Source organism: Pinus tabuliformis, chromosome 3_2 (assembly GCF_031772625.1).
Source record: "Pinus tabuliformis cultivar Carrire ecotype Pingquan chromosome 3_2, CPIR1, whole genome shotgun sequence".
In the NCBI taxonomy this organism is placed as follows: Eukaryota; Viridiplantae; Streptophyta; class Pinopsida; order Pinales; family Pinaceae; genus Pinus; species Pinus tabuliformis.
The window spans coordinates 1,220,268,964-1,220,283,071 of NC_142302.1; the positions used below are offsets into that span (position 1 = coordinate 1,220,268,964).

The 14,108-nt window shown below is 39.0% G+C and overlaps 1 protein-coding gene across 1 annotated transcript; it reads left to right on the forward strand.

Moving 5' to 3' along the window:
* The first annotated feature begins 11,767 nt into the window (after positions 1-11,767).
* Positions 11,768-12,367, forward strand: LOC149185129 (uncharacterized). The gene has a single exon (XM_089415559.1). The coding sequence runs from the start codon at positions 11,768-11,770 to the stop codon at positions 12,365-12,367; it is 600 nt and encodes a 199-aa protein (XP_089271685.1).
* The last annotated feature ends 1,741 nt before the right edge of the window (positions 12,368-14,108 follow it).

Here is a 14,108-nt window from a genome sequence, read left to right on the forward strand (position 1 = left end):
TCCTGCATTCAACAGTTTTTGAAGTTCTTCTTTCACAATTTCCCTTAAATTGGGATTCATTCGTCGTTGGGGTTGGCAGACTGGGCGGGATCCTTCTTTAATATAAATTCGGTGAGTACATAATTCAGAAGAAATTCCCTTCATATCTGTGTAATCCCATGCAAATGCTTGTTTATTTTCGTGGAGTAACCTCATTAACTGTTGTGTTTCAGCATCTGTTAAGTTAGGGTTTATATTTAATGTTTTGCCAGGCTCGATTTCGACTGCTATACTTTTGGAGGGGGTGTCAGCTGATGTCTGAGATAAGTCTTCAGTTTTAAGATTCTGCTGTGATTCAGATTCCAAGATTGAAGTCAAGTGATCATGTATTTAAGAGTTAATCGAAGAAGGTTCAGAAATAAAACTACTAATTAATTCATCTTCGGTTGAATCTTTAAAAGTTAGGGCTTGTCCGACAGTCAAAATGGGTTGAGTCTCATCATCCTCATAATCTAACCATACTAAATTATCATTGTTAATCATAGGTGTGGCATGAGGATACAGAGTAAGCTGCTTGGTTTCAGATCCATTAGAAATTGTCATTGATCCTGACCTACAGCTAATAAAGGCATCTGCTGTAGCCAGCCAAGGTCTCCCTAAAATCAATGGATGAACCCCCAACTTATTTTTGGTCTGTAACACCACGAAATCAGCTAGGTAGTTCCAAGATTCGACTCAAATTATCAAGTCTTCAATGACTCCTTCAGGTTTGATTGTGGAGCGGTCAGCCAGCTCTAGAATGGTTGGGGTTTCCCTAATAAAAATTTTTAACTGCAATAACTGTGTTGTTTCAAGTGTCATGATGTTTATTGCAGCATCGAGATCTACCATAACTCTAGAAAAAAAGGTTTTACCAACCTAAACTGTGACTGTAGGGTGACCAGGGTTGCCATATTTCACAGGGGGGTTTTTTTCTGACATTAGAGCAGCTAGATCACCCATCACATGAACTGTGAGGGGGTCCTTAGCTTTTCTTCTAGGTTTCTTAATACAAATATCTCTAACAGTTCTAACATAAATCGGTACATCTCTTAGTGCTTGTAAAAGTGGAATTTTAACATATAAATTCTGTAGTTCTCCTAACAGATTAAAAGCAGGTGGCTCAAGTGTTTTGGTAAGAGCCAAATGTTCAGGGAATGGTGGCTCTGCTGCTTCAGCAGTCTTTTTAGAGGATGTTTCAACTGTTTCAGCATTGTTATTAGAGGATGATCCAACTATTTCAGCCTTGTTATTAGATGACTTTTCTTTTCCGGTTTCTTCTTTATCAGAATCGGAAGAAGTAATGTCATCAATAATGGGTTCAACTATTCTTCCAGAGCGTAAATGAATGTCATTACATTGCATAGGAGAAACAAGTTGGTTTTGAATATCAATTACCTGCAGAGCTTTATTATTATTTGGGTTGGGGTTAGGTTGTACAGGCAGCTGGGGTCTCATTGTCTGATTATTTGGTGGAGCATTTGATGGTAAGGAGAGAGATTGCTGATACTGAGGTAATTGGTTTGGAAATGGGGGCTGTGGAGCTGTCCAATTTGGGTTCCATTGATTAAAATAGGTTTGCTGTAAAGCCCAGGGATTCCACATTATAGGATCAACAAAAGGAGGATTCGGTTGTTGCATGGGTGGGAAATTCATTTGATTAAAGGGTGGGTACTGCATTTGATTGAAGGTTGGGTAATTTGCTTGAAAAGGAGGATGATTATTCCAACGATTAAATGGCATGTTAGAATTCGTACCTTGTCCTCATGGTTGCCATTGCCTTCTCTGTGTGAGGAGGTACACTGCTTCAGCTTCTTCTTCAGTTGGCTGCAGTGCTGCTTTTATTCCTGGCAGAGAAGGGAATTGTTGGGTCTCATGGTCCTTTTCACAGATAGTGCAAATTGGTACCTTGTCCAGAGGACATTCCCTTAGTGGGTGTTTCTCCCTGCATCTAAGGCAGAAAATAGCCAGGGCGGCTTCTGCTTCTGCCTGCTTCTTTTTAACCTACAAGGTATCAATTTGCGAAGCAAAAGAGCTTAACATTTCAGTTTTAAATTCTTCAAGTAAATTACCTATTTCGGCCCGTGTTGCTCCTCCACTTGCTGATTTCTGGACTCTTGAGTATGTACTGTCTTTGCTCTTTGGTCTACTTGCTGCTCCTCTTGAACATCTTTTACAGAGATTGATAATCTCATCATAGGATTCCTTAGATATGTCTCCTTTTCCAAGCATGTTTAACATATCTAAACAATCATCTCGTACCCCTCTTAGCAGTATTGACTTGAGAATATCCTTACTCATATCAGGATGATCAGATCGCTGTAAGTTATATTGTAGCCTTTCCACGAAGTCTTCTAGACTTTCGTCCTCTTTGTAAGTCATCTTGAATAATTCCTCCTTTCTTTCTCTTGTTTGACAATAATCTTGGTATTTAGCCAAAAATTTCTCCTTCATTTGGTCCCATGTTGTAATCACATGAGCTCCCAGGCTCATGAACCATCTTAATGCATTCCCTTTTAATGTAGCTGGAAACAACTTTAATTTCTGAGAAGAATTAACATAGTCATAGCTTCTACACAGTATATCAAATTCAAAAAGAAATTCATCAAGATCTTCTGTGGATAACCCATGGAAATTGGGTAATGCTGAAAGTGGGATATTCTTCATAGGAGTTGCTCCTCTGGGGAGATCTCCAATGGGGAATTCCAGGGTGGAGAGAGAATTTTCTCCCCTTCCCTCTATTCTGCGTCCTCCACCGAAAAGTCCTTCATTGTTATCCTCCATTGGTTGTTTTCTTGATGCGCTTGCCCGGTCTTCGGAATTTTTTGTTGGGATTTCAATGTCCTGCACTGGTTCCTCCACCTTAACTTCCTCTATTGGTTCTTCTACTGGTCGTTCATCTTCTTCCACCGGTTCCTCAGTATATTCTGATGGTTCTATAACCCTCTCTAGCCCCACTACTTCCTCTGTCTGAAAATCTGTCTGGGAAGAGTGTTGGGTCTGTGGCCTCCGAGAGCTTAACCTCTGGGATGTCTCAGCTTTTGAAATAATATCGTCAATAAAAGTTTTTCTTCCTCCTCCTTTGCCTTTGCCGCCTGAATGGTTAACCTTCTTGCGTCCTCTCATGCATCCTGCCTTTCTAAAGAAAGAAAAAAAAATGTTAATACCTTTAAAATCTTCAGTCGCCTTCCCCGGCAACGGCGCCAAAATGTTGGCTGCTCGAATTGTTTATTAATTAAACAGTCGAGTACCACATTAAATTGTCAACCCGGGAAAGTCCTTTTGTTTCAAAGGTGACCTCGTACTGTATGCACTTAATTCTAAAAGCATTAAAGGTTGTAGTATAAACAAATCTACTTTCTATCAAACCCTTACTCTGTGTTACAACAGTTATGATATATTGCAGAAATGAAATGAAAACAGTTAACTAAAGGTAACAAATCTACAAAGAAAAATGATGGTTTTCTTGAAACAGAGGATCAGGACCCTATCCTCAGGGTAAGGATGTTCAGCACCTGCCCCTGTAACCAAATTGCCAATGCACACTGCAAATCCTAATCACCAGTGACACACTTCTTTTACAGCACCAATTGATTAAGAAAACAGAGTATCAGCAAAGGAAAAATATCAGAAGCAAGGCTAGAGATACACAGAAATCACACACACACTCAACAGAAAAGAAATGGGTGAATCTTGTGAAGAAGGTGGGCCCTGTCCTTCTCACAAGATTCCCAGGACACAGATGCTAAGTTAAAATGCTCAGAATAGTGCTTTATTCATCTGCCAAAATGTCAAATTACAATAAGGATTCAGACTTGCTCTACACTACAATACTCCTATTACAACTTGTTCTTCCTTTCTAATGTAGATGTCTCCTCTTTATAGAGGAGACATCTATTACAATAAATTGTCATTACTCATTTAGTTGACCCTTTTGTACAAAAATAGGAAATCAATTCCTGTTACAGCATGCTGTTACAACAGTGTGTAACTTTGTCATCCTTCGTTAATTAGATCCTTTTGCTGTTGCAAAGCTGGTAAACCTCAACCGTCTCTTTGAGATCCTCGTACTGTCCTTGGCCGTTTCACCATTGTTGTCGATTTGGTAAATCTCAACTGTTCCCTTGAAGTTCTCATGCTGTTCCTGGTGTTCCAACATCTGCGACTGTATTTTGCCAATTTTGGACAGTGGCTGATCATGCTATGTCAGCATCTGCAACGTATAGTTCTGCCAGCTTCAGACAGTTATTTCTCCTGCTAGGCAATTGTTGTTTCTGGTGTTTCAGCCATTGCAAAATGAGGTTTTACCCGCTTTAGTCAGTTGTTGTTTCTGGTATTGCAGCAACTGCACAGTTGCTGTTTCTGGTGTTTCAGCAACTGTGAATTATAATTCTGCAGACTTTGAACAGTTTCAACAATTGTTAGCGACTTAGTCAACTTCCAAAGATTAATTATAAATATAACATGAATATGTGTTGAATAATTAAACATATAGCAATGAGGAGAGTTACTTCATACCTTTGGAATAATTAGGTCAAAATGTTATCAAGGCTTTCAACTTATGGGCTAAAGAGGGTAACATAATGACAAAATACAAGGTCAAAAGTAGACAATATGGAGTCCTAACATTGATACTTGTCATGATGGATTTCATACCGAAGGATAGTTCATTGACACCTATAAATGAGTATGTTGGCAATGCTTGTGATAAGCATGATGAAGGCATAGGGAAAGAGTGATTGACACTCTTGTTGTTTTGATAAAGCTTTATTGAATGACTTAATCTGACCTCATTGATCATGAAGTGCATGGCAACCTTGATGTGATAGGTATAAGTGTATGATTGATATTCCAGATCTCTTACTACCTGTGGTCTTATCTTGATGGCATATGGTTAAAATGGAGGCTGTAACTGTAGAAATTTTGTAAATTCTCTACAAAGCTCACTATGAGACCTATGTAGAAAATCTAACAGTAGATTAACCCGATAATGCAATATACCAAAGCAAAATACTATAATCTACTTCTACTATCAATTTGCTTTGCGGAAGCTTAAAGATCAACCAAGAATCAAGCTGAACACATATAACCAGAAGAAGAAGAATAAATGCACATGAAACACAAAAAATACTCAGGGGAAAGCCTCAGCTAAAAACCCCACTATCTATATTATCATATAGGGTGGAAATACATAGAGATTATACAAAGCCTTAGCTCTCACAGCTAGTCAGCTCTCAGTACAATCCTCCTGGATACTCACAGGTAATCAAAGCTTCTCACAAGCCTTCTCCTCTACCCTCCAAGCTCCTATTTCCTTACGCAGTTTCTCCTGGGTGATCCTCCTGTTACCAAGTGGAAGACTCTCAACCAAGTGGAACACTAATCTCACACCCTGTCAGAATTGTGCAATCCTCTTGTGCCTTAGTCCTTCTACATGCATGAGTTTCCTTTATAGGAGAAAACATGCAACTGATAGTACACTATCCTTGACATTTAGCTCAACTGGGTCTTTCTCAGAATAAACATGCATGAGTTTCTGATGAGGGAATATTCAGTTATTTGGAGTACACTAGTTGAGTGCATGCATGCATCAACTGACTGATAACTCACAATTAGTTCCTCAAACAGTTTGGAACTAATTTAACTGGACTTAACTTAGTAAATTGAGGTAACTAAATACAACTCAAATATAACTCAATCTTATCTCCTTAATTTAAGGCTTATCTCCTTAATTTAAGGGATAACTCTTGCATGACTTCAGAAAGACTTCTAACTTGAATTTCTCCAACTAATTAATCCATAATGAATTAATTAATTATTTCCAAGCAGCTGGTGAGACTAAATTCGAATTTTAATTCACAATTTTAATTCAAGGACAAATTAAAATTGGAATATTCTTGTTGCCACATTTCAACACTCCCTCTCAACAAGAAAGGGATTATCTGCCACCCCGATCCTGTCTCTATGGAACTCGAATTTACACTTTGACAATGCCTTTGTCAAAATGTCAACATCTTGTTCCTCTGTCAAAATATACTGCAACAACCTGATCCTCCTCACTACACAGTCTCTGAGATGATGATATCGGATGTCGATGTGCTTGGAACTATCATGAAATATTGGATTCTCAGAGAGTTTGATACAACTCTGATTATCACAATAGATCACAGTTGGATCCATCCTCTGATCAAACAAACCAACTAGGATTTTCCACATCCAGATGGCCTCACATGTTGCCTAACTTGCAGCCATGTATTCAGCCTCTGCCGAGCTGAGTGCAACCGACCTTTGTTTCCTGTTGTACCAAGAAACTGCCGTTGACCCAAGGTTGAAAATCCCTCCTGATGTGCTCTTCCAATCTGATGGACTCCCTGCCCAATCTGCATCAGTGAAGCCCTGTAGCTTCACTCCCTCTGTCCGTCTATACCATAATCCATACTGAGATGTGCCTCTGAGGTATCTCAATACATGCTTTTCCACCTTCCAAAACATCCCGGTAGGCTGAACCATGGCTTGACTCAGTTGGTTCACGGCATAGCACAAATCTGGTCATCTGTTCACTAAGTACATCAGCGAACCCACAAGCTTCCTGTACATAGTAGCCTCCACTACTTCTCCTAAAGTAGCATCCTCCTTCCTCCAGTTACCAACTAGAGTCTGCATGGGCTTGCACTTCTCCATGTTAAATCTCCTAAGTTTCTCGTTGGCATACTTTCCCTGAGACACAAACAACTCCCCATCCTTCCACCACACCTCCATGCCAAGGAAGTAATGCATGAGGCCCATGTCTTTCATCTCGAGTTCTCTTGCAAAGTCCTCCTTGCAAGACACGATCAACTAATCATCACCAGTTAATATGAGATCATCAACATAAAGTACGATGATCAACAGCTTACCTTTCACCACGATGTTGTACAAGTTCGCATCCACTTCACTCTTTGTGAAGCCCAACCCAGTGAAGTAGTTGTATATCTTGGTGTACCAAGCACGAGGTGCTTGCTTCAGCCCGTATAACGCTCTCTTGAGTCGGCACACATGTGACTCATGATCGAAGGTCTCAAAACCTTCCGGCTGATCTATGTGCACCTCTTCCTCAATCTCGCCATTGAGGAATTCAGTCTTCACATCCATCTGATGGATCTTCCAACCCATCTGTGCTGATAGTGCCAACATAGATCTGATAGATGAGTACCTTGCCACAGGTGCAAAAGTCTCATCATAGTCAATCCCCTCGACCTGTGAAAAGCCACAGGAAACAAATATTTCCTTATGCTTCTCCACACTACCATCAGCAGCTTTCTTTACCTTGTAAAGCCAACGACAACTCACAAGTAACTTGTTCTCTGATCTTAGAACCTGTTGAAGCCTCGAAAATCACTGCAACAACATGGGGAATGACCACCCGGTCCAGACCTTAAAGCAACTCCTTTTCCGTTTGGAATGGTGGTTCTGACTGGTTCAACTAGGTCCAGTTACCTTATCTCAATCTCCAATGGCTTTAAAATATGACTTTCATTCACCAATGGAGAAGAGACATCATATCAACTCTCTTGCTAATCAGGGAAGAAAGTGATCCTTAAGCTGATTTGGGGCTCAGCCAATCCACTACTAAAGTTTGCCTCTTTGGGAAGAGGACTTAAAAGAATGTAGAAATTAATCTAAATGCAAACTTATTCTAAGATGCAAGCAAAAGGAACTATCTTAATCCTATCTCAATTAGACAGATATAGATCTAACCCAACCAAGAGCAAGATATTTAAAGTATTGGGATTTAAATATGTCTTGTTTATAATGAATATCAAGTTAATGAAGTAGTTCAATTAACTGATATTATGGATACCAAAACACATCCTATTGAGACCTCTTAACTGAAATAATCAATCAACAACACTCAGGAAAAAGTTCGCAGAATGATTTTGATCATTTAATCAGTAACTTGAATTATTAAACAATAATATGCAAAAGAATTTCACAACATATCACTATTTATTAAACTAGTATTAAAAGACATATTTCTGAGTAAAAAGTTACTCAAAAATCAGAATTTAATCCATAAGAGCAGAGATAAATAATAACATAAAATAGAGACAAATTACCCATACCGACAAAAGTGCACAAATATGTAAGTAAATTGACACAATTCTGTCATCATAAAATGAAACCAGCATTTAAAACAATAGTATTCGAAATACCAATTTATTGAATCCATTTCTCTAGCTCCGGTCTCTAATAGTCCTTTACAATGCCTGAGCTTCTGCTTTCAAAACCAGAGCTACAATAGTGCAAACTCTGTTCATTATACATAACTCAGAATGTAAAAGAAAAACCTCAATAATCTCCAGATCTGAGATTCCTCTCCTCCCACCTACAACTCTAAATCCCTATTACAGAAGTGCTTTTAGAATTCCAAAATTGCATAAGAGAGCAGCCCCTAATTACATTATGTAATCTGCCATTTATAATATTTCCAAAGGTATTTTTGAGAGGAAATTTTGTTGAAGAAAAATTTGCCCAATCAATTTTATTTGCTCAAAATTCTCATCTTTAATTGCTGGAGCATTCTCATTGATTGAGATCCTTCTCTCCATATCTCTTCTACTGTTTTCCTATAAAAAGAAATCAAAATAAATTAAGATGCAACAATAAAATCAAAATGCCATTTCTCGCATTAAAACAAATCCAATCAAATGCAATTAATTAAATAATTGAAAATAAAATATAAGTTTTATATTGATGCCTGGGATGGTTTAATTGGCCAATGATATTATTGATGAATGAATCTGCACTTAGAAGAGGCTTGAGCAAATGAAAATGAAGAAAATAATACTCGGAAAATTGATTTTGTTGAAAAATTCGAATCTTGATCTTCTGCCTTTTTTTAGACCCAATAAATGACCAAATCTGTTAGTGAAATCTCCTTATAAATGTTCTCCTTGATTTTATCTTTCCAATGAGTCGTCCTGGGCCTCATTTGGCCAAGTAAAACTCAATCTATGAGCCTCCAAAGTTGATGAGTCAAATTTGGCATAAATCTGGAAATTCTGTTGTTGGGCTAAAAAATCAGAATTTTAATTAAAAATTTAATCGTGAACCATCTCTTGCGTTTCTGTTCATCGGCCATAGATTTTCTCTCTTCCACGGATTTATTTCTCGCAGATCGAATGATATTTATATACTTTGGCTCGTGTGAAATATATCTTTTGAACTCGGTGGTCTGATAGATAGAATAAGTTCGGTTGCAGAAACTCGTGGATTTTTACCTTTGGATCTACAATCAATCCAATCTGGAGTAAGTGCGATCTGCAGTTAGGTTTGCTAATATCAGGTGCACATTCCTTATCTTTTTCTAGTACATATTTGCTCATATATTTTCAAGTATGAATATTTCACCACAGCTACCATTACCAAAGGCAGACCTAGCACAGTTACTCTACAAGGCCTTTATGAGTATATAGAGTCTTTAGAGAAATGTAGAGAAGAAAGAGAAGTCAACCTACAAAAAGAGTTAGAAGCCATGCTAGAAAATAATTTTGCATCTCTTGAAAACACGATCCAAAAAAAAATAGAAAATAAAATAGAATTATTGGAGAATAAAATGGTGGTAATGGAGACTAGGTTGCAAGTTATAGAAAAACAAAACCAAGATACTAACTAAACATCCCAGCAAGGAGATGTTGATACTTTGGAGAGTCTTAAAATGAAGGACATGATTAAAGAAATAGAAGAAAAAGTTAATAGCCGCCTCACCCTAAATAATGTGGTAGATAAATTAGATATCAAACCAATTAAAGATGAAATGAAAAAATTAATAGAATTAGACCATGAGCGTAACAAAAGGGCTTTGAACCTTATAATCTTCGGTTTAAAAGAGGAGGTATATGAGGATACTTTAGCCATAGCCCAGACAGAATTACATAATAGATTACAAATTGAAACAACGTGTCTCACAAAAGTAACAAGGTTGGGGAAATTAACTGAGAATAAAGGAAGATTGATCTGAATAAAGGTGAGCTCTACTGATCATAAGTATGACATACTTAGTAAAACCTCAAGTCTAAAAGGAACGAGAATATTCATAAATGAATATCTCATTCCAAAATATCAAGCAGAGTTAAGAAAGGAGATTCAAAAGGTAAAATAAGCTAGGAAGGAAGGAAAATGGGCAATAATCAGAAATAGAAAGGCCTTTGTTCGAGATAGAAACCAAAAAGATAGTAATAAATAGCAATTCAACATGCTTCGGATTCTTTCTTGGAACTGTTGGTGTTTTCCATGGAACAAAGGCCCCAAGCTAAGTTGGATCTCAAATGATGTTGATATTATTTTGCTTGTTGAAACTTGGTAGCACGAAGAATCTAAGGTCCCTAACATAGATGGATTTACATTATGGTCTACCTGGAACAAGAGATCCTCCCATAGAGGCATTGGGGGAATAGCTTGTTACATTAGGAAGAACATCTCCCCCCATGCTAGGATTTATAAAAACGACCCTTACAACCAATATAGTTGGATAGAGATCACTGACATTAATAATAAAAATACCTACATAGAAATATGTTATTCCCCCCATCAATTCTAACTTCTATAAGAAGAAGAATCTAGATAAAAATAGTCCTTACAATGGTTTAGAGAATGATATTTCTAGCCTAAGGAATGAAGGTAATATCCTTTTAATAGGTGACTTTAATGCTCGAAATTCCAGCAACCAAGTTATAATTCTAAGCAATCATTCCAACCCTAATCCTCTTTGGTTAGACGAAGACCCTACTCTGGCTAGTAGGTACAAAAGGAGCTCTGAAGACCTGGGAGAGAATTTGTTTGGGTCAGAGCTAGTCAAGCTCTGTAGTGCTCAGGATCTCATAATTTACAACGGTGTAAAGAAGTGGCCCAAAGCCAGATGACCTGCATCAGGAACAACATTACCTATATCATAGATAAAGAAGGCAATCTCCAAACCAGCCAAGGTGCTATCAAACAGGCAGCTTCAGATCACTATAGAGCCCTCCTAACAGAAACTAAAGAAGAGGAAGATTACGCAGACCTGCTGCAATACCTTCCTAGTGGGATCAGCAAAGAAATCAATGACAACTTGAGCAAGGAGATAGAAGAAGAAGAAATAAGAGGAGCCATCTGGGCTCTCCAACCAGACAAAGCTCCTGGACCGAATGGCTTTCCAATCTATTTCTACAGAGCTCACTGGGGAATTATTAAAAAGGATCTTATCAAAATGATGAAATGGATCCAGTGCAAAGGGAAAATCAGAGGCTATACCAATTCCACCTACCTAGCCCTCATCCCCAAAGAGAATTGCCCCATGAACTTCTCCCATTTCCGGCCCATTTCTCTTTGCAACTCCTCTTACAAAATCCTCACAAAAATTTTAGCTACCTGCCTCAAACCTCTTCTTCCTTCTCTCATCTCTGAAAATCAAGGTGGGTTTCTGGCCAACAGGCAAATCTCTGATTCAATCCTTCTTGTTCAAGAAGCAATTCATTCCAGTCACTTCAGAAAAGAAAAAGGGTTCATCCTGAAGCTGGATTTGGCCAATGCCTTCGATAGGGTAAGGCACTCCTTTCTAATTGTTGTCCTTAAGAAAATGGGCTTTGCTGCGCCCCTCCTTGATCTCATCAAAGCCTGTATCACGGGGCCTTGGATTTCCCCCCTTGTTAATGGTAGGCCTGGACCTCCCTTTCAATCTTCGAGAGGGCTGAGACAAGGCTGCCCTCTCTCCCCTTACCTGTTTATCTTGATGGCCAAATCTTTCAGCAAAGCTTTAGATTACAAGAGGCGAACTGGTCTCATCACTGGCATAAAGTTCGAGAACAGAGTCAAAAACATAAATCATTCCCAATTTGCGGATGACACTCTGTTAATAGGAGGGGCGTCTGTCACAATAGCCCGTCGTTTCAAAGCTCTTCTGGACAAATATATGAGTTATTCAGGAGGCATGATCAACCATTTAAAAAGTTGCATCTATGGTTGGCATGCAACAGCCCAAACCCTCCACAATATAGCCAACACTTTTGGGGTTCCTTGCAAACTAAATTGGGAATGCTTCACTTACCTGGGAATGCCTGTGAGCATTGGGCCCTTAAAAGCTGAAATCTGGGACACAATTATAGATAAAATGAAGAGGAAAGTGCAACAATGGGGTTCTACATGGCTTAACCTGGCAAGCCGCCTTGTTCTCCTAAAATCAGGGCTCTCATCTCTTCCACTTTACCAATTCACACTAATGCAGGCTCCAGCCATCTTCCATAATAAAATGGAAAGTATTCTCTGCCATTTTCTTTGGCAAGGGGGGAAAATGAGAAAAAGAAGTTCAATTTTGTTAGCTGGAAGCAAGTAATTCAAGGCCAAGATTGTGGAGGACTCGGAAATAGATCTCCCAAGCTCTGAAATTTGGCTTTTGGAGGCAAGATTGTGTGGAGACTAATAAGTGAATAATCGGCATGGTGGAAAAGAGTGCTAGAATTCAAATATCTAATCTGCCCAAGACAGTAGCTTTTGGACTGCGAAATACCCACTAGAAACATTTCAAAAATTTGGAAACTATGCAAAAAAGCAATCCCCAAGGGAGGCAGCAGTATCAAAATTGGAGCAGACAAAATAATGGGGAATCAATCTATCAGCAATCAACCAGGTACGGATAAAATCCTTCTCTTTCTTCACAACAAAGGAATACATTATCTGGACCAAATCTCGCAATGGGACACCCACTCGCAGATATGGATGGGATGGACTTTTCCACCCATACCCATAGATCTTAAGGAGAGCTTCGACAACCTTCAGACTCACCTCCACAGTATTGCCCCCATTATTAAAAATGACATCGACAGTTTTCGATGGGATCCTACAAGCTCTAACTATACAATTCAAGTTGGCCACCAATATTTGTGCAACAAAGATCATCCTGCTCCTGCTTGGACACACTGGAAAATTGTATGGAAGTCTGAGGCCATCCCTAAAATCAAATTCTTCATCTGGACCCTCTTGAAAGGGAAAATTCTCACCACTGATAATCTGCAAAAGAGAGGTATAGCAGGACCTTCTCGATGCCCAAACTGTCAAGAAGCAGAAGAAACCATCCAGCATCTCTTTATCACCTGTCCTTTTGCAATTTCTTGTTGGAGTGGAATATCCCCCAATGACCATCTCCCATGGAATCCCCAAAACTCCATTGGCGAGGTTCTGAATCTCTGGAAGAAGAGTTACCCCTGGCAGCATAAGAAGAACAATATAGCCAAACGGGTCTGGGATGCTCTCCCCTATGCCCTTCTATGGAAAATTTGGCTGGCAAGGAACCGTATGATATTCCAAGACAAGGAAACCATCATAAGGCATCTCTGCAGCAAGGCAAAAAGTTTAACGTTAGAAACCATTTCTACTAAAAATCTGAAGAAAATTGATGTTGATGGCCTCTGTGTTGAGGAAAGGGATTTTATCGGCTATTTGTTAGATAGAAACAATAGCAATCAGATAGAAAGTAATGCCAGCATCCAGTCCAACATCCCCAAGCATAGTTGGAAAATAAGAACCAAAGAAGAAGAATTCTCAAGCTGGCTCCGAGGCTGCAATCTCCACTATCTCTTCTTCGATGGAGCTTCTAAATCCAACCCAGGAATAGCAGGTGCAGGCAGAGTTATTTACAATCCCAGCGGTAGCATTATAGCCACTTATGAGTGGGGACTTGGTTCCTTATCCAACAACAAGGCAGAAGCTCTTGCCCTCTTTCAAGGACTAAATCAACTCCAAAAATTTGGAATTAGAAAAGCGATGATTTTTGGAGACTCAACCACTATCATCAGTCTCATGGTTTGCAATCGAAAGGCATCCAATATCTTCCTTCAACAAACGATTAACAGATGTCAAGCACTAACCCGTCAAAATATGGAACTTCGATTTTTCCATGTGCTCCGTTCTCTCAACAAAGAAGCTAACATTTGTGCCAACAGAGCTTGTTGCAAACCCAAAGGAAATCTTCTCTGCAATAACGTTGAGTCCCATCATCATCTCCCATAACCAAATCCCCCATCATGATCTGTGGCAATTCCTCTGACCCTGTCCTCCGCAACATCTTCTTGGGATTT